The sequence below is a fragment of the Perca fluviatilis genome, chromosome 4 (assembly GCF_010015445.1).
Source record: "Perca fluviatilis chromosome 4, GENO_Pfluv_1.0, whole genome shotgun sequence".
In the NCBI taxonomy this organism is placed as follows: Eukaryota; Metazoa; Chordata; class Actinopteri; order Perciformes; family Percidae; genus Perca; species Perca fluviatilis.
In genome coordinates, this window is record NC_053115.1 from 15,877,799 (window position 1) to 15,899,901 (window position 22,103).

Consider the following 22,103-nt stretch of genomic DNA (forward strand, 5'->3'; position numbering starts at 1 on the left):
CAGTTTGCTAAAATCACGATTAAGTAGGAAAACACATATTTTGAGTACAGCCTGTACATTTGGGTCAAATAGACTTTCCTGATCCTGTGTACCTGTTGCGGTGTGTGTGTGTGTGTGTGTTTGTGCATGTGTGTTTGTGCGTGGGTGTGTGTGTGTGTGTGTGTGTGTGTGTGTGTGTGTGTGTTTTAACTGTGCTCTAGTTTGTTATTGAGAATAAAAGTGCAGCCACTATGCTGCTGTTCTCCTGCCACAGCCATTTGTGATCTTACAATCTTTTTGTGTTTCCCTGAATTTCTTGGCTGTTTCTGTGAAGAAATACTTTTGAAAATGACTTCCTTGTAGTGGTGAAATATTAACTATTTGTCTTAAACAGCCTTTTAGATTTCAAGTGACTTCTTTTCTGACTGAAAAACAAGAACATGGCTCTTTCTCATGAACTGGAGACATTTTTTTGTCAGATATAATACATATTCTATGTAAGTTAACCTGCTAATATGGAAAAACAGCAACTTTATTTTGTGTTTATTGTGTGTGTGTGTGTGTGTGTGTGTGTGTGTGTGTGTGTGTGTGTGTGTGTGTGTGTGTGTGTGTGTGTGTGTGTGTGTGTGTGTGTGTGTGTGGACACGTACATTTGTGTGACTGGGGCTGCAGGCAGAGCCAGTTTCTACAGAGCAGTTCAGCTGGCTCGCCTACTCTTACAGGTAGACACTGTTTGCATGAAGCTTGAGTGACACCTAACATGACAAGAGATAAGATTTTCTAACCGAACCAGATATAAGTCTGGCTTTAAGAAGAACACTTCCTTCTGTGCAACTTTGGTATACACAAATCATTAACAAATTAGTCAGTAAATCAGTAAAATCTTACAGAAATAAAATGATAGCAATAAAATAATCTCACATTTCCAGGGCACCAGCATAAAAGAGTGGAGGGGTCGAAGGCCAATTGATGAGACAACAGATGTAAGAAATATTGCTGAGGATCATGTGTGACTTGACACATATATAGGAGCAGGAGGAGAAGTGTTTTTTAGAAGGAGTTATTTGTTGTTGTTTTAACAGGACAATATTAGAGGGGGTGTAGTTGCTTCGGTCCATTCTTTGTTAAAGGTTATGGGCGGGAAAGAGCAAGTGACTCACCTTTTCTGACCGTAATGATACGTCCACTCCTTATTTGCATTTTCACAATGATTAAGTGCACTAATGTAAATGTACTGCATACACACTGCACACACAGCGAGTTGCAGTTTTTATTTTTCATTTTGCTTTGCTACACAAGAGTATTTTCCCTGTACCTTTATACATTTGGAACATCTACTTCTAAGTTATTTCTCTCCTCTTTGTTTTTTCTGGATCTTCCCAGAGCTAAACTTAAAAAGATGTAAGACCAAACTTTGCTGTCTTTGCATCTAAACTTTTAAATAGTTTACCCCTCACTAATAGTATATAATAGTATATAATATCATCAAATTATATTTTACATTTCTTTGCCTTTTCTTTAAGTGTTACTTCTGTTTTGTAAATTCAGTTTTGTTGCTATTTCTATTTTTGTAGTGCAGTGTCATAGCTGCAGTGGGTTTTTATTTTACCAAATGAATCCTAAATACTGTTTCACACCTCATTATTGCCCTAAATCATTGACCTAAATCAACTAGGGGAAAAGCATGTTTTGAAGACTCCTGCTCCTGAATGCATCCATTCATGTGTTTCATGGCAAAAAGCATACAGTATGTATGTTTATGTTTATGTTTATGTTTTCCTATATTGTTGTAAGAAAATGACATTTAAAATGTGCATCTGCATCTTTTAAAGGGGATTTCACGTTTGCATTGGGCTTCCAGGTTTTGTAAGTCCTGTGGCATCAGGCTGGGCTGGGCCCTACCAGATAAATCAGTGCCAGCGAAACAGTCGCTCCCGCCGCTGATTGGCTGCGCGCTGCGCTCCAATCACAGCGCTGTATTGATTCCTCTCACACGACCGGAGCGGTCGGCTTGTAAAGTTACGGCTCAGTAAAATATCAGAAAAGGGAATACACGAACAGGTTTTCACTACAGCACGGATTTACTTCTTCATTTGAATACTAGAAGAAAGCAAAGGAAATAAATAAGAAAGGGAATCTGGATTAACTCAACAACGTTTCTAAATGGACTCTCTTGGATTGAAACCACCGAGAACCATTTATTATGAGACAAGGACACGCTTCTTATTAATGTGATGGCAATTTTTGTTTGAAACGTCACCATCTTGGGAATTTGAGTGAGGATGACCGCCCTCATGAGGAAGGTGCAACAAGTGCTGTGCGTCCTGCTGCCATGCGCTCTTCAACTCTGCAGCGCACAGACACAAGGAGGTGGGCTCGAACACACACACACACACACACACACACACACACACACACACACACACACACACACACACACACACACACACACACACACACACACACACACACTTTTCTGTCAAGAATCATCACTTTTTATACTCAACTATCCCAGAATATATAGAGCTGTTTACTCCAGGTGCTATAGGAAAACACCTGTCCTCCCTCACAAACCGCAGTCAACAGAACCTGTTCCGCACACGTAAAACTTGTTTGCTGTGAGTCACCTGCACCTCTCCCACGACTCTCTGTGTGCTTTATCATGTTTGTCTCAATTGTTTCAAGGCTTTGCGACAGAGGAGCCCAACCTTACACCGCCTGTTTACTGACAACCACAGTCAGCTCCTAAAGATCTTTCCTTTAAAATAGACTTTACCTCTGATAGCCTATGTCTATATCTCCATTTTCTCAGTGTGGTAGGATAACTATTCAGATGTATTAGTTAGTCCTAAGTAAAATTATTAATACCACAATATAACAATTCTCAAAAGTCCTGCTTTAGTGAGAGGCTGCAACTTTAGAAAAATGATAAACAGGGGGTGGCTTCTAGCTCACCCAGTAAGAGCGTTCGCCCCATGTTGGTCTGTGTCCTGCAGCGGCGCCTGTTAGAATCCGACCTGCTGCCCTTTGCTGCGTGTCATCCCCCATTTCTCGCCCCCTTTCATGTCTATCCATTATCACTATATAATAAAGGGAAAAGCCCCCAAAAAAATAATCTTAAAAAAAGAAGAAGATGAATACACACAGTAAAAAAGTGCAGTAGGTCTACTTCCCACTATAATGAAGTGAATTAGAAATTAGATAGAACTCCTTAAGTGTGTCAAAATTGTACTCAACCAAAGCACTTAAGTAAATGTACTCAGTTACTTTCTACCACTCAGGGCAGTGACGTGTTTGAGGCAGAGTGAGGTGTTGTTATTTGAATCACAGCAAGACTCTGTGAACTTTGTCCTCTTATTGTGGTCCCTTGTGGAAGGGAATCAAGTTTGAGAAAAACAATGTGAAGACGAGACGAGATCATCAAGAGATGCCTCTGGCACCTCAACGAAACACTGAAAAGATAAAACCGCTTATATAATAAATACAGTGTATCACATTTATTTGACATTCGAGAAGCATTGATGCAAACTTTTCTTTGTTCAGATTTACTGGTCAAGTCCTTGGAATTAAACTAAAGACATTTTCATGAATTTCAGAAGTATATTTTGATTTCAAAGTGTAATTTTCTTAGCCTAGAAATCTAGATGCACCCTAGTGGCAGCAAATGTAATTTGCAGCCAGGGCCAACATCTTCATGTGGGTCTGGCTTGTCAGGCTATAATTTTCTCTCATCAGAACTCTTCAGCCAGTTGTTGAACAGGATTTTGTGGAAACCAGGCAGTTATAGAGTTTGCAGCTGTTATGTTGATGTATAAAGGTGGACCAGTACGCCAAACTTTGTATGAACATAACTGGCCAGTCATAATAGAAGCATGGGTTTGATTATTAAGAGAAGATGCTGTTGACACAAAGCACAAGAGGGACACTACTAATACTAATACTAATACTATTGTTGTGCCAACAGGAAGTGAGTTTTTATTCCATAAATATCCTCATGGCAAAACAGTGCATTATGTCGGTTTAATGTCTCAGATGTTAAATATGTAATGTATCAGAGGGGGCTCAGCTTGTAAGTGTACAGCACCTGAGTGTAAAATTTGATTTCATATCTTCCAAGAAAACAACAATAGGTGGTGCCTTTTTAAATTACTTCTGTAGTTTTACAGGTGTGACTTCCAAATGGAACACCGATGTGTCCAAAAGCAAATATGCGGCTGCTCCTGTTGCCAAAGTATGATGTAAAGAAAATCTCTGTAACGGCCTCATTCTGTTCACCAAAGATTGAGCAGTCCTGCATGTGTTGGGAACACAGAAAATAAATCTTCCAGTTTATCTGTACACAACCTCTGGCTGTGAACTAGTGAATGCACCACAGAAAGAAATAGTTCATGTGATCAGGTGTCTGTCTTTGTGTTTGCCTGTGTGTGTGAGTGTGTACAAGCTCACTTGTGAGGTATGCAGTAATCTTTTGCACATCATGTGCCAAGTTTCTGTTTACCTTTGTAAGTCATTGTCTTGACTGCTTTAATAAGCTTGTTTATCTCCTCCTCCCTCTTTTCTTTTCTTTCTCTCCCTCTCTTCTTTTTGAAACCCTGGTAGTAGACAAATGAAAATAGCAGCTGAACCTGATCCGTGTTGTGTTTTAAACATGTGTTAGGTTACACTTTAGTGCAGAGGACAATGAGACCATTTTGCTCTGAGTTTGTATGTGTATGTACAGTATGTGCTGTATATGATGATTAGTCGTGGAATATGTAGGAAGGCAGACATACTGCAGTGTCTGTAAAGAGTGAGGATACACAGTGTCAGTGCAGACTGATAGAGGCTGGCCGCACATCTTGATGTACTACGACACTTTACTCTTTCAAAATAGGGCCATTGTGTGCATGTGTGTGTGTTAATGCGTGTGTGTGTGTGTGTGTGTGTGTGTGTGTGTGTGTGTGTGTGTGTGTGTGTGTGTGTGTGTGTGTGTGTGTGTGTGTGTATTGACTCTAAACCCTCCACCCCATTCCTTTTTTCCCCATCATCTATCTGCCAACACTGAAAGTCCTCTTTTGACAGAGAAAACCCACTCAGCCTGTTGTTTCAGCACTTCCACAGCTGCACCTTGTGCATTGTCTGTATGGTTGACATACCATTTTGTCACACACTGTATTGCATGTGTGCACACTGGTTTGTCCCCCTCTAGAGTGGGTTGTACTTGAACTGTATGCATACTGTACGTACTGTGGCATGTGGAAGGTTCTTGAATGTATGCGTGCAGATGTTCATAAGTATTTCTCAACAGGCAATTAAAACAGTGTAGAGCCAACAGCAGCAAGTCATGCACTGATAGCTTAACTAAGGTGGGGTAGATAAAGAGCTTCACCCTTGAGCAGCTCATAAACTGACATCAATTCCAATGAATGGCTTTTAATAAGTCAAGGTTTATGAAAGCAAAGTAGTCATTGCAACTCATAACCCTGACAAGGAGCAAACTGGGGAATCTAATATATAGAAATGGCCCATGCATAGTTGTGAATGTTAAAGCAAGCTCATGTCCTGTGTCATTAAAATAGTACTCCAGTGATTTCACTTCTTAAAGTTGATTGCCAGCAAGAAACAGATTTAAAAAAAAATATGGTCAAAATTGATACAGCAAAAGCCGAGATATCCCAACCAGTACCTCTATAGCTCAAGCTCCAAAAACACTTCTCTCAATGCAACTTATTAGAGTCTTTTGTTAGGCTGCATTTGTGGTAGGCCTGTATTGTAAAGACCTTAATTATGAGAAAGTTCTGACAGCTCTGATGTCTTCCAACGGTTAAAAGATAGACTGGTTGAAAATATCTGCAACACAACCTTTGCTGGCATTTGCATCTGAATAACATATTAAAGTAATAGTTTGACATTTTGGCCGGGGGCAGTTACCAGGGTCTGCGCTGGTTGCTTGGCAACTGCGCATTGCCAAGAAATAGTGCTGCACATAACCCACCATTAAAACAGTGATCTGTCATTTTTATATTACAGGGTTTTGTACAATATATATATAGTGTTTTGCTATATAGCAATATACAATTTAATGCCAGAAGTTGGATTTTGTTACCCTCAGACAGACACTGGCTAGCTGTTTCCCCCTGTTTTTAGTCTTTGTGCTAAGCTAAGCTAACAGGCTTCGACTGTAGCCTACATGGCTGCTGGCATGGCGGACAGTCGCTCTAATGTGATTAAGTATTTAAGGAGTTGAAGTTATTCTTGTCATTTCAACTTTAATCTCGACATTTCGACATTATTCTCGAAATGGTATTTCACCTTTATTCTCGTCGTGTTGACTTTATTCTCGACATTTCGACTTTATTCTCGAAATGCAAAATAAATAGAAATTTCCCTTGATGTGGCCCTACTGCTCCATCATACCTTAAATCCAGATTACCGATGTGACAATGCTTATTTTCTCAAACTTTAATAAGCTCCCTCCAGAGACACAACTACATTATACAAATGCTTTCAAAGGCTGAGTAATACTCCTCCTGATGAGTAAATTGATCTTAATGTGTAAAACCAGTGGAGAGCCTCTTTAAAAGGTCAGTTCACCCAAATCACACACAAACATATCTTCCACTTTCCACTAGTCACAATGACACAAAACCTGGACAGATAGCGAAATGTGTGTTTTTGTGATTTGAGTGAACTGACCCTTTAATATGATTTGGTACAGAGCCAGTTCCTGTGAACCCGATGTTCTCAGAAACACAATAAAGTGACTCTTATCAGGACTTTATGGGCCCATGCTCGCTGCATGCATCACACACGCACACGCACACACACACACACACACACACACACACACACACACACACACACACACACACACACACACACACACACACACACACACACACACAATCATTAGCCTTTTTTATGCCCTTGTTGATCCTGTTGTTCTACTGGGCTCTATCTTGACTCTGATGTCAGTAGAAGGAATGTGTTTTTGAGTGTGTCGAGCGTACATCATGTGTGTGACCTGTGCGTGAGGGTGGTTTAACAAAAACATTCCTAAGATCCTTACTGAGTACAACAAAATCAACAACCAGTCAACTCTCAAGAGTTGTCTGGTTGTTGTAAACTAAGGTTAAAGAGTTCACCAATGAAATTGAGGTGAATGGGATTTTATTTGTGTTGCTCAAAGAATTAGAAATTGCATCAACAAAATGTAGAAACAGTGTCCTAATTACTTTGGATAATTCACACACCTCGCCGTAAACACTTTTCATTGGAACCTTGGAACTTCTGTCTGAAGAAAAAAATAGTCCCTGAATGAAAACTGTTGACACTGTATTCTGTGGATTATCCAGAATAAATGTGACACTATTTCTGAAGCGATATGTTGCTGTTGATTTTAATTTTTCAATGCTTTGAGCCCTTTAAATGAAATTTCATACCACAAAATCTTGACGAATAAAACCAAAATTGTCAACATGGTAGACAAAATGTGTTTTTAGATGGCAGGGAATGAGCAACATCTTTGTGAGTGCAGATTTACACTTCATGGACAAAAGAATTTCGATGCTTAAATGCTTCTGTAAAAGCATCTGCTTTTCTGGGAAGGAGCCTGGTGGCAGCGATTTGCTCCCGTATAGCCACAAAAGCATCGGTGCAGTCTGGAACTGATGTTGAGCCATAATGCCCGGCTCACAGTTTGGTTTCCGATTCATCCTCAAGGTGTTGAATGGGTGCAGGCCAGTCAATCTCTTCCACACCAAACTAGAGAAACCATTTCTTTATGGATCTTACTTTGTGCAAGGGGTTATTGTCATGTTGAATCAGATCTCCCCCTAACTGCCACTGTTGGAAGCACATTATTATTTGAAATATCCTTGTATGCTTTAAAATTCCCTGGTGGAACTGAGATATTGTGTTTGTCACAATGTGGACATTGCACAAGTTCCTGTTTGTATTTTTAGGCAAAGTATTGACATTGAGCTCAACGGTCATGTTTAATTCTCTGTCCTCTCTGTCCTTCCCTTTCTCTTATTTTCTCTCTGCTGCTTCTCTCCTGTCTCACATTTGAATAGCAAAGCAGACTTCAAGTGACGCTGAATGGCTGAACTCCCACAGACCATAAACAAGGCCTTGTATGTTTGCCTCAGAGAAGGAAATGCCCTGCGTACAATCCTCAGCTTGTTTCACACTGTTACAGTACATTCATTGATATTGTGCGAGCAGAACACAGTGTTTTTTAGTAAGTTGCATAAAACAGTCCTTATAAGGGCTTACGCTGTTCCCTCGTAAATGATTTACAGCAACAGAATATGCATAGTTTTATTTGTATTGTGATACCATTGCAGGAACATCATTTAAATTCTTTCTTTCTGCCCTTTGTGGTACTATACTCTTTTCTTCCCATCGATGCACATACTATAATGATACCGTTAAATTGTCTGTAAAATGCAAATTGTGAAATAATAATAATAATAATAATAATAATAATAATAATAATAATAATAATAATAATAATAATTGTGATACTGTACAATTGTCTGTAAAATGCAATGTGTGAAAGAATGTTTGTTAAAGGATAAAGCTGCTGCTATTCAATATTTTTTGTTATTGACAACAAATCCCATGAAAAGACCAAGTATTGACCTTATCTAGACATGAAGCGAGCCATACGGCGTACTGTGTGTTCCAAGGCTGGATTTTTAGTTATTAGCGTTGTTACAAATGTCAATGGGATTTTGACCTTTACTGCTGAAACAGAACTCAGAAGTTCCAGTTTCACTTTGACTCTCTATATACTCGCATTTAAAAAAAAAGGCCACATAATTTCCCAAAACTGCTGGCCACTATAGTTTTTTTCAAAATAATACTTAAACAGGAGTAAATAGTGAATTTTTTAGAAACTATTTTCAGCCGGGATTAACACACATTTTGGTGCTCTACTGAGTATTTACGGCAGCAGGACTGTGTGTGTGGGATCAACTAAAAATGTTTGGACAGCAGTAGAGGAATAAGCTACCAGGCTTTGGATACGATGTGAAAAGGATCAATTTATTGTTGTTTTTGGTATTTACATGAGATTTGTTCACAATAAGAAAACTAAGAACTATCACCAGACCTATCCTTTAAATCTGTGTATCTAATCTAAACACATTAACATTAACAAGAGTTAATTCTTCACTTTTCCAGTGGTTGTATGTTCCGGCACCCACAATGGTCTGAGCACGACAGGAAATTCAGAGGTCCAGTACAACTTGATGAAAGAGATGTACACCGGCTGTGAGATTGTGATGGGCAATCTTGAAATTACCATGATGGAGCACACCAGAGACTTCTCCTTCCTGCAGGTGAGGCTTTGAACACATGGAGGCATCACATATAGAGAGCTAGTCTCGCTTTGCCAGACCTTCCTCCACAGCACTGAGGGTGTGGCTAGTCCACAGAGTATTCCAGGATGGGAGAAAAACATGCTCTGGTTTATTGGCATTTCTTTAAACCAATCACAATCGTCATGGGCGGCGCTAAGTACCGGACACATGGGAAGGACCTTTTTTTGGTGGAACACGTGTACATTCAAAAGTTGTTTTAGTCGTGCAACAGAAAACTCAGATTGGACAGGTAGTCTAGCTAGCTGTCTCAATTTACCCTGCAGAGATCTGTGGAGCAGTTAATCATAGTCCTTATAAATCGACCAGAGTTTAACACTACAACACAAAGAAAGAGGAAGGTAATGGAGCGTATGTGTCACTGAGAAAAACTGCATGGTAACCAGTCTAGACAAGGATATGGATTTACTTGATGCCAAAAACAATGCCACGTCTGAACAGTTTATCACTCTCTGTAGTGGATGATGTCTCTGTCTCAAATTCACAATGAGCTCATTTAAGTCCCCCTCCCTTTCTAAATCAGTCACTGCACTACCGTCATGGTGACCGGCAACACATGCAAAACACACCTTGCTGAGGTTGTGACTCTGATTACTATGACTAATAAAATCAGAGGATACCAGAAGGAGTTTTTTCTCAACTCCTGTATGTTATTTCATTTCTCTTCCTCCTTTTGTTTTTTTAACCCTTCAGTCTATCAGGGAGGTGACAGGCTACATCCTTTTAGCCGTCACCGAGTTCAGCCGTCTGCCTCTGGACCGCCTGCGCGTCATCAGAGGTACCACGCTGTATGAGGACCAATACGCTTTGGCTGTGATGCTCAACTACCAGAAGGACGGACAGCATGGCCTTCAAGAACTGGGCCTGACACACCTCACAGGTACACAAGAAGTCAGTCGGTTAGTGTGTTTAAGTGTGGGAGGCTGGGGTGAAGCAGATAAGGCTGTGACACTCAGTTGGAACTCCCACACCCACACAGTGCAGCCACACCTTCACAGTGCCTGTCGTCGGTGTGTGTAGTCACAGTGATGTGAAGCCCCTGGAATGTCTCAACTGCCAGTGTAACATGAGCTCTAGCACATTATACTGAGTTTGTACGAGTCGTAGTAATCAGCAAATGGCAGAGCTCGATAGGATGAGTCATGGGCCCGTTGGGGCTTGCTTTGCTAATTGTCTCTCCCCGTTTAAATGTTTGTGTGCTGCCCACAGAGATACTGGAAGGAGGAGTCAAGATCATCCAGAATAAGTACCTGAGCTACGCCCCGCAGGTGAACTGGCAGGACATAGTGAAGGATGGAACAGCTCATATTATGTTCGAAGGCAATGGGCTTGAAAGTGAGTGGGAAGGATGATTATTACATATATGAGCATCGATTACCTTCCATTTTAATGTCAGACTTTTGTTATGGTCTGCTTTGAAAATTCAAAAATGCATCTACTAATAAGACATTTATATCTTAGAGCCTTGTAACAAAGCATGTGGAGACCTTCCATGTTGGGGTCCAGGAAATGACACTTGCCAGATCTGTGAGTGACATCAGCATGCCTTTATTTCTCATGCATCAACTCTGTTCTGTTATGCGGTGGTTCCCAAAAATGCGTTGTGGCATTTTTTATTGTACATTTTTACCACATTGAAAAATGTTAAGTTTTTACGCATCAAAACAGAAGAAATAAGAAATAAACACTGAAATCACCATATTAAAAAACATATTAAATAATGAGTTGTCATAGTAACACACAAATCCATGCAGTAACATAGCTTAAAACTGCAAATTTCTGTTTTTCTAAGGCCTGTATTATTCTACTTATTATTAATGTCATTTCATATATGCCACATATCGTACATTGATCACATTAGATTTGTTGGGTCATTGAAAATACACATAGCTGGAAGCACCTGTATATGAGCGTTGTGTGATTGGGCATGGACGGTAAAATCACTATGAAGGGGTGAATTGGTTTAGTTTAGTTTAGTAGTTTGGAACCACTGCTGCAATAAACAACAAATTAACATACTCTCAACTCTCTTTCAGTGACAAAGACTGTGTGTGCCCCTCAGTGTAACAGCCGATGCTTTGGTAGAAACCCGAGCGACTGTTGTCACAGTGAGTGTGCCGGAGGCTGCTCTGGAGCCCTGGATACAGACTGCTTTGTGAGTCTGCTGCTTCGATAGGCTTTTTAATGCAGAGGATATTTTGATGTTTCACAGTGGTATTCTTGACACTGGCTGTCACACTGTCACGGCTAACTGTTAGACTTGAATAGAACAGAGCCAGCATTAATGTTATTAGACACACCTGTGCTTTTCCTACTTTGACAAGTCAAGATGCCTGTTGTGAAAAAGGTCTATCATAGACATAAACACACAAAACATATCTATAAGCTGTGTGGCTGACTGTGCTGTCTGTATATGACGTTTTACAGGCTTGCAGGAACTTCAACAACTCTGGCGCCTGTGTGCCTCTGTGTCCCCAGACCATCATCTACAACAAGCACACATTCAAAATGGAGCCCAACCCCAATGCCAAGTACCAGTATGGCTCCATCTGTGTGGCCCAGTGCCCCAGTGAGTCACACGCTGCCCTATATGTTCACACAGACTCACAGTTATATACCGTTGCTGTTCTCCCAATAGCAGCAATGCAGTTTTTATTTTTATACAAAATTTCGTTCAGCATTCAAAGCTTTTTCTAAAGCAGCAGTTGCAACACTGTCATAAAATAGGCTACGTCTTGTTTCTTAATCTGCTCATGTATATTTGTCTGCTTTAGTGTTGTTTGAAGTCCCCTTCGAGACACTTTAAAGTTAAAGTATGTAAAAATATTTTTCTTTAACTTGGTTTTCCCACATCAAAAGTACAAAAAAAAAAAAAACTACAAGAAGATGCTGGAAGCGTATTTATTCTTTGTCCCTCATTGAGAAATTCTGGATCTGGCCTCGAGCCCCGCCCACTTCCGCTGATCATGCCACGTGGAGACCATATAGTTTATGGTTGAGCCTCGTTTGGTGACTGCATTTTAGAATCTACCTTACATTGACCGGTAAAACTGCAGGAACTGCAAGATGGCTAGAAAAAAAATGTAGAGATTCAACCATAAGCCTACATGTTTGAGATTCAGGCCGGGTTGGAACCCTGCAGGCGTAAAGCCATCTCCGCAAGCTTGCGATCTGCAATCTGTCCCAAACCCAGTCAGACCCAGATTCAGATGAGGAGTCTGTTATGGACAAAAAACGGCAACTAGCAGATGTATCAGAAGTGTAGTTAGCATTTCGTATTTGTTGTTGTTGTTTGTTACCTTGTTGGCTTGTAACTGGCAGTGGCTGAAGCAGCTATGATGACACATGACAGTGGTTTTGCTCGCTGTAGTGACAGTCCGCTCTGCACTGGGGGTTTCAGGCTTTTAGACAGCAATAGGCTTACAGATTAGTGACGTTGCAAGTTTATCTGTGCAAAGTTTGTCACAAGTCATGAGTCAAGGTCAGACTTTTAGTGGATATAAACATACAAAAAACACTGTTTTTTTTTTTACAGCTAATTTTGTGGTGGATGGCAGCTCATGTGTGAGCAATTGCCCGTCTGATAAAATGGAGGTGGAGAAAAACGGAGTGAAAAGTTGTGAACCCTGTGGAGGCCTCTGTCCTAAAGGTATTTAAGACCATTCAATAGCTCCTTCACAATTTATTGAGGGCACTTGTTGTATGCAACTGAGAAACAAGCTAAGCTAACAGTGCCCCACTCTGGTCAGCAGTGGTTTTATCCTTTATAATGTATACAGTATACTCTGTTGCAAGTAAAATTTCTGCATCTTGCATTTTATATTATATAATATGTGTAAGCAGCATGTATAGCTGGTCGAGGTGGAACTGATTTCTCCAAATGTATTTAATTTTAATTTTTTTTTACATATGTTTCGTATGTAAAATCTTGATCCGTAAAGTAACTTTAGCTGTCAAAGTAATTACAGTAGAGTAAACAGTCTAATCATGTGTCTCAAAATTAGAAGAATAGTATATGAGTAAATGTTCTCAGGTACTTCCCAGCACTGCTGGTTCATTCTACCTGACTTTATATGTTCTTGACCTTTTCTTCCTCCTCTTCTTCATCTTCCTCGCAGCTTGCCATGGCACAGGAAGTCCAACCAGACAGACTGTAGATGCTCTTAACATTGACAGTTTCATAAACTGCACTAAGATCCAGGGCAGTCTGCACTTCCTGGTGACTGGTATCAAAGGGTAAACGGATACTAGTTGTAGTTTATAAGATACAACAGAGCTTTTACTGTATTTAATCAGTGCTTTGTGGATGCTTTTTGCAATAGGTCTTTATTTTTTCATCTTTTTTTTCTCTGTTAAAAGTGATGATTACAACAATGTACCAGCCCTCGATCCAGAGAAACTGAAAGTCTTCAACACTGTGAGGGAGATTACAGGTGTGTGCGTCTGTTTAAACTGTCAGCGTACTTTGCTTTTCATGTCACATCACAGTGTTTGCAGACTGGTTAAAGCCTCTGTAACGCAATGTCTTTATTTTCAGATATCCTCAGTATACAGTCATGGCCTAAAAACATGCCTGACCTGTCAGTCTTCTCCAACCTCCAAACAATTCAGGGCAGAACACTTTACAAGTGAGCAGTAGTTGTTTTTTTCTCTTTTTGTTGTAACATTGTTTTTGTGTCTCTGGTTGACTAAGGTCGCCCTACTATCATGTTGTTCACTGCATTGCAGACTTTAACCTTCACTGGCATGAATCTGATTGTCTTGTATCTCTTTGCTCCCTTGTTGTACCTCAATTTTACCCCATGTAGAGCAGTGACTTCTAAAAGGTACAGTAAATATTTTACATGCCCACCTGTAGTCGCCTCTTCATGCACAACCTATTATATATATTATTCTTACAGGGCATATTCAGTACTGGGATTGTGTGAGTTGGTGGTGGGTGCAAATCTTTAATGAGTTCACATGGTTTTCTTGCATGCTCTTCGCGATGAAAATTGATTAGTATTTTGCTGCAAATTATGGAAGAAAAGAAAGGCCATAAGGACTTTAACCTCATAGGCAACTTAAAATCCTTACTGTGAAATGTAATCACTTCTGACTACTTACATAATGTTGAAATTTAAATACCACAGAGTTTATATTCAGTCGTGCAATTTAAGACATGATATTAGAGGTTTGATTGTTTTTAAGGTTCACAGATTAATCCAGAAATATAAGTGTCCACTGAATTCAAGTCAAGAAAATAAATCACTCGGGATACCAAGAATAAGCAATCAAGCCTGAATAAAATCAGACCTGTGTCCGATCAGTTTATGTTCTGTAATTGATACTTGCATTGATATGATCCAATAGAAGTTCACATGAGTAGGTGGAAACCCTGGACACTTGAATATTTTTGAATTGTGAATTTTGTCTGTATGAATTTGTGAACATTAAACCTTAATCTGTTTTTGAAATTGCAAAACTTTAAATAACCTTCTGAAAAAAGGACTTCAACCCTCACAGATTCAGAATGCTTGTTTTTAAAGTAAAATACTTTTACTACTATTATAAAGATCTTTCTTTGCTTCCATAGTATTTTAAACAAAATCACAACTATTAATTCCTTTCACAACATTTATTCACCATTTACAATTTCAGGGGCTACTCTCTTCTGGTGATGAAGATCCCCTCTTTGACCTCCATGGGGTTACGCTCACTACAAAAAATAAACGACGGTGGCGTCTACATCACAGGAAACAAGAAGCTCTGCTACTATGACACTGTTAACTGGACGCGTATCATGACCAGCAACTCTCGCCCGCAGCGACGCCAGAAGAACATCGACCTCAAGGAGAACAGACCAATAAATCAGTGTGGTGAGTGAGGGTCCAAATGATCCTCCCTCACTGAGGGAGAATCATTTTTAACCATCTCCCCTGTCAGTGTTTATGATGATGATAAAGTATTTTTGTTGTTGTGTGTGCAGTTATTGAGGGCCATGTATGTGACCCCCTGTGCTCTTCTGATGGCTGCTGGGGCCCGAGGCCAAACCAGTGTCTGTCTTGTAAGAAATACAGCAGGGAAGGAACGTGCGTGCCAGACTGCATGTTCTTAACTGGGTGAGTCTTTACAAAAAAAAGAATACTATGAGTAATAATATTTACAGTGTTTGCCTTAATGTGAGTAATGTTTGCTGTGGCGTATCTGTATCCAAGTGTTTCAATCTTATCTGCAGTCTATTGACATATTTTACTTCTCTCTGAATGTAGGGAGAGGCGGGAGTTTGCTACTCAATCAGGAGAGTGTATGGCATGCCACCCTGAGTGTAAGGTCCAGGAGGGGAAGCAGACCTGCACAGGCCCGGTATGATTTTCTTTATTCAGTGACTAATGTCAAACAACAGTCTCAATAGCTGCACTGCTTTCCAGTATTTTTTTACAAAACATGGTTCAAGGTTCTTTATTAGTCATGTGTACAACAATAACAGAAGTAGGCATTGGCAATGAAAATCTTAGGCCTCAAGCACCTTCAACAATGATCATTAAATAACTAAAAAATAAAATCATGCAAGTAAAATCTAAATCTGCAAGTTAAGATATAAGGCTAAAATACAAACAAATAAAATATAAATGAAGTAATATAATCTGTGTAGACAGTATTGCAAATCAATACAAACTGGATGTATAAAATAATTCAGTAATGTGTATGAGAGAGAGAGAGAGAGAGAGAGAGAGAGAGAGAGAGAGAGATTAAAGGTAAAGTGATGTTCCAATCTCACGAATTGTGTCGTAATAACTTTGTGTGTGTTGCTGCCACCTAGTGACATAATTATATTCCAATTATAGTTCCACTGACTTTGAACCATTTATGTCTGCTTTGCCGTTGTCTGTCAACTACTGAACTGTCTGAACTATCCCTTTGTCTGTTAAGGGAGCAGATCAGTGTGTAGCATGTGCCAGGTTGCAGGACGGTCCACACTGTGTCTCCTTGTGTCCTGAGGGCGTGATGGGAGGGGACGAGGTCATCTTTAAATACCCCAACAAGCAAGGCAGCTGTGAAACATGCCACATCAACTGCACCCAAGGGTAAGATACGATGAGTAGAGCTCTCGCTGTGTGTATTCATATGTAGATTTGTGTTTTTTTCAAATGTACCTATTTTCTGTGCTTTGTGTGTAGGTGCTACGGCCCAGGAATTGGAGACTGTGTGGGGTCATCTCGGTACATTTCTGGGTACGTTGCTCCTCTCAATCTGACATATTTTAAAACGTTTAGACATTTGACTCATTATGAAGTCATGTGCCATCTTTTCTTCCTATTCATCTGTCATCAGACAAGCGACCACAGCCATCGTACTGGGAGTGATTGCCATCCTCTTCGCTTCATTCTCTGTTTTTGCGCTGACTGTTCTGTACCGCCGAGGCCTTGCCATCCGTCGCAAGCGAGCCATGAGGAGATACATGGAGAGCGGAGAGGTCAGTCAGAGTCTGACATCTTTGCAATGCTGGTATGCTTCAGTTAAAGTTTGTTTTAAACACATGATCTGTGTGCCTCCAGAATTTTGAGCCTCTGGATCCTGGAGAGAAAGGGTCTAAAGTCCACGCTCGGATCTTAAAGCCCACAGAGCTGCGTAAGATCAAGCTGCAATGGTAGTTTTTTAATAAGTCTGTCTGTAAATCTCTTTCTTATTTCACAGGGCATTTGGATCCCTGAGGGCGATACAGTGAAGCTTCCTGTGGCCATAAAGACTATTCATGATCGCTCCGGACGGCAGACCTTCTATGAGCTTACAGAAGTAAGGAAATGACTTAAAGGAACATATCTTTTGTGTGTCTACTCACCAGGCTTGAAAGGTAGTTCTGAAAGATGTATAGCTTGCTACTTTGAGTCATGCAAAAAAAAAGAAGGAATATGCCAAAACTTCTGCAGCAAAAACTGCAGCACTTCTCTGCTGTTCTGAGCTGATAATTTTTCCACAAAATAGCTCAATTTATTAGCTTTATTTATTAAGATTAGGATTATTTATTTTCAATATATTGAACATACAGAAAAGTCTTAAATTGCAGGGGCTTGAGAAATGTAAGATGTTTATATGGACATTGTAATGTTTAATATTCCCCCTCACTGTGGAATCTTCACCTCCATTAAGAAGCAATGAAGAACTGAATATTTGATACTTCAAAGATTTTTAGTAAAATACTCCATTAAAACCTGAATCAAAGGTTGACTTTTCTATTAAAGATTCATAATGATTTACTCTAAATGTTCACTGCAGCACATGATGACCATTGGAAGCATGGACCACATTAACGTTGTCAGGACCCTGGGTATCTGTCCCGGTGCCAGCCTGCAGCTCGTCACTCAGCTCAGCAGTCAGGGCTCTCTGCTGGAGCATGTCAGGAACAGCAAAAACAAACTGAGCCCGCAAAGGCTGCTCAACTGGTGTGTTCAAATCGCAAAGGTAAAGGACCAACCTTCACCGTTGGTGTCTGTAGGCTATATTTTAAAACCACTGTTTGGTCTATTCCACTGATATCCCAAGCGCTTAAAGGTATTGTTGTCCTTTCTCATCAGGGTATGTATTACCTGGAGGAGAACAAAATGATCCACAGGAACCTCGCTGCCAGAAATGTGCTCCTGAAGAATAATTACACCGCCCAGATCTCAGACTATGGCATTGCAGACCTACTTTACCCTGATGACAAGAAGTGCTTTTACAATGAGGTCAAGGTCCGTAGCTTTGCAGAAAAGATACGATACTCAGTAATAGGATCAAAGTTCATTAAAAGAGCCTTTGAATTAATTTATTTTTTCACACTGCTACTGTTTATTCACATGAACTGAACACTTATTCTGTTGTTTCCACTAAAGTAATCAATAGAGACATTCTCTGTTTACGTCTTTAGACACCAATCAAATGGATGGCCTTAGAGAGCATCATGTTTCGCAGACACACACATCAGAGCGATGTCTGGAGTTACGGTGAGTTTTAAAGCAGCTTACAAGTACCAGTTTGGGTTAATATTGAGTGTTTATTAAAACAGTAGTGCAGGTTTGGATGTTTCAGCTGTACTGAATTTGTGATCTTCATTTAGGTGTGACGGTATGGGAGATGATGTCCTATGGGGCAGAGCCGTATACTACGATGCGTCCACAGGACGTTCCTGATCTGCTGGAAAAGGGCGAGCGTCTGTCCCAGCCTCAAATTTGCACCATTGATGTCTACATGGTCATGGTTAAGTGTGAGTGCCTGTCTTCTAATCTTCTTTTACATCTGGTCTGAACTACAAAAAACTACAGCAGTAATGCAAATGCATGCTTTTTAGCCATGCTAGCAGCAGGCTCTCCATCACTTTGATTCAGACTGAAATACCTCAACAACTATTGGATGGATTCAGATTGACATTCATGGTCCCCATATGATGAATCTAAATGACTTAGGTGGTTACCTGACTTTTCCTCTTGCAGCATCATGACGTCCATTTATTTTACTTTTAGTAAAATGTCTTGAATATTAGTTGGCTTGCCATGAAATCTGGTCAATCACTGGACATTCATGTTCCCCTCAGGATGAAATGTAAAAACTTAAGTGATCTTTTTTTCACCTAGTGCCATTATCAGGTCAAAATTGTATTTGTCAAATACTTGACCACATTCTTGCAAAACTAATGACTTCCAGTTTTGACTTTGTGTTTAGAGCAAATGTTAGCATGCTAAGACGCTGCCCTAATGATTGAATATGGTAAAACATTATACCTGCTTAACAGCATGTTAACATTGTCTTCATGAGCATATTAGCATGGTGAGCATTTAGCTTAAAGCATCGCGGTGCCTTAGTACAGCCTCATAGAGCTGCATGGCTTCAGACTTGTTTATACATTTTAATTAGTTTCAGATGTTCTTTATTGTGCTCTAGATCCATAGAAATGAGTGGCAAACTATAGCTCTTAATTTTAATTTCCAGGTTGGATGATTGATGAGAATGTCCGTCCAACATTCAAAGAGCTGGCGAATGAATTTACCAGAATGGCCAGAGACCCGCCTCGCTACCTGGTGATCAAAGTAAGAAAGGCTGTGTTTATCAGTAGCCACCATAGCACTTGTTTTTTTAGTTTTTTTTACTGTAAACAGAATATTCTGTGTACTGTGGCACTTCAGTAGAAGCGTACATGCAATATGCTAATTTATGTCTCACCTCTTTCCACCAGGAGGACTGCAGCCAACAGGACTCGGCCCCGGATGAACTGGCCCAGCGGAGTGCAGACCTGGACGACCTGGCTGATCTAGACATTGAGCTAATGGACAAGGAGGAGGAGGGGGTGGTAGATGGTATGACTCCAGCCCCCCACTACTTGTCTCAGGCCAGAAGCTTTAGTCGCCTCTCCAGGATGGACACGCACAGAGTAAGAGATGCCTCTTCCTGACAATTTTATGGCCAGTTAATATGTGGAAATGTCTTTTCTGTCACCTCCTGGATTTAAATCTCACGCCTGTCTTTTCTTGTATAGGTGGTTATTACTTCATCAAACCTGGCTGGATACCTGCCTATGACCCCAGGTGTTGACAACCCAGGACAGGTAGCTAAAAGCGCTTTTGCTGGGTTAAGCGACTTTGTATATAAACTGTTTTGTATTTTTGTATGTACATTCAGTATAACTGAGCATAATTAAGACAAACAATTGAAAGATATCAACATCCTCCTACATCACATTCCTACTTTTGCCATTTCACTAATGCAGGTCTGTTTGCGTTGTCTTATGTAGGCCATGTGGCAGTCGCGCTCTCGACTAAACTCGGCCCGCACTGTGTCTGAGAGCTCAGAGGGCTGCGGCACAGCAGTGGAGCTGGAGATGAGTGAGGACTTTTCCCTGACAGGGAGCCTGAAGAGACGACGTCAACGTGAGGACAGCGCTTACATATCGCAGAGGGACAGCTTGTCCGGCGGGCCACCAGAGACTCCATCACCAGATATGGAGGAAGAGGACCAGAATGGATACGTGCTTCCTGGAGACAGCCCAGAGAGAGGTGATAGCATCATTCATATTTGCTGTAAATTGAAATGATATTGTCAACAATCTTTCCTGGAAAATGGGTCTACATGCCTGGTTAGTTCTGCTGCGTCACAACCACCATTTTATGAACTGAATACAAAACAGCCAGGTTAATACTATTTTCCTCATAGGTCCTACCTAGTCTCGCTTTGCCAGACCTTCCTCCACAGTGCTACGGAGGAGGGTCTGGCTAGTCCACACAGCATTCCGGGATGGGAGAAAAACGTGCTCTGGTTCATTGGCATTTCTTTAAACCAATCACAATCGTCATATGCGGCACTAAGGATCGGGAAAAGCCATGGTGCTGCTGCAAAATAGCTTCGGGAAGGAACTTGTTTTGGTGGAACGTGTACGTTCAAAAGTTGTTTTAGAATGTACAGAAAACTCAGATTGGACAGATAGTCTAGCTGTCTCGATTTGCCCTGCAGAGATCTGAGGAGCAGTTAATCATAGTCCTCATAAATTGACCGGAGTTTAAAATTCCAACACAAACAAAACAAAAGGTAACGGACATTCGGCTGAAAAGAGTGAAATCCGACGGAATTTCCGACGGCAACGGAGCAATCCCCGAAGTGGAGTGTCATGGATATAGACTAGGTCCTACCTAACACATTATTCTAAGGCTAAACTCACATTTTTCTTTTCTTTCAGATACCCTACTTTCCTCTCGAGCCTCTCCTGGCAGGATGGGCAAGTCTCATTCATCGGGCCTCCTCATTGACCCAGATGAGGAAGAATATGAGTACATGAACAAGCAGACATGTCTGACAGCTGTCTCACCCAGGCACAGCAGCCACTGGCCGAAGCCGAACAAGAAGCGCACCTCCTCTGTATCGTCAGCAGTGACAGCATGCTCTGGTGACACCACATCATCTGTGGAGGTCAGGGGAGGTCACACACTGAGCAATTACTACTCTGATTCAGAGCAGCAGGAATCTAATGAAGTTGAATATGAATACATGGACATCAGGGGTGAAAAAGATAAATGCCCTCCAGTGCCTGACCCTCCTCCGACTCCTACACCAGCAAGGATGGGCAGAGAGGTGGAGGAGGAGGAGGAGGAGGAAGAGGAGGAGGAATATGTGGACGACAGTAACTACCATTACACAAACAGACAGCCAAAGCTGCGTCAAGCTCTTCGAGACAGGAAGGAGCTGAAGATAGAAGGAGGGGACGAAGGTGAGGCGTATGAGTATGAGGACATGGACTCCTTTGCTGCCCTGCGGCCTGGAGATTCTGTGGTGTACCACAACCTGCAGAGGGAGGGGGAGGGAGCAGTAGGGGGCACAGAGGCACATCGATCTGGCTTTGAGTCCTATGTAAAAGTGCGAGCTGGAGTCGGGGAACCTGCAGCTGGCGACAGATCTTTTGACAATCCAGACTACTGGCACAGCAGGATGTTTCTGAAGCCCAAAGCAGTGCCTACATGAGGAACATTTTAAATCTCACGAACTTTCCTCTGAGACATATTCATGAAGGACCTGAAACAGGAAATGCAATCAAAGCCATGTTAATAATGTAGCCTATGACACCCAGCATGTGTGACTTTTTTACACCTTTGTTTACTGTTACAGGCTGACGTTAGGTCTTGTATTTAGGCCTATGATTTTAGGGCATTTCCAGAAATAATAGCACTGAGTGTTGAAAACACTAACAGAAATGAACAGATTACAAGCTATATTTTTCTGTTTACATTCTGAAAATGAACAAAGCTTTTCTTGAACAAA

At 40.9% G+C, this 22,103-nt stretch overlaps 1 protein-coding gene across 1 annotated transcript; it reads left to right on the forward strand.

Moving 5' to 3' along the window:
- Positions 1-1,991: 1,991 nt before the first annotated feature.
- On the forward strand, positions 1,992-22,103 carry erbb3a (erb-b2 receptor tyrosine kinase 3a). Its single transcript, XM_039798378.1, is given in 29 exon segments — positions 1,992-2,349; positions 9,148-9,305; positions 10,038-10,224; positions 10,554-10,679; positions 10,806-10,871; positions 11,381-11,499; positions 11,772-11,913; positions 12,880-12,993; positions 13,463-13,580; positions 13,704-13,777; positions 13,882-13,972; positions 14,153-14,170; positions 14,985-15,202; positions 15,313-15,445; positions 15,596-15,689; positions 16,257-16,411; positions 16,505-16,558; positions 16,659-16,800; positions 16,883-16,968; positions 16,970-17,120; positions 17,601-17,786; positions 17,900-18,055; positions 18,232-18,307; positions 18,421-18,567; positions 19,290-19,387; positions 19,534-19,728; positions 19,834-19,902; positions 20,089-20,350; positions 21,028-22,103. Coding segments are annotated over 29 exon segments (4,302 nt in total). The 5' UTR covers positions 1,992-2,261; the 3' UTR covers positions 21,807-22,103.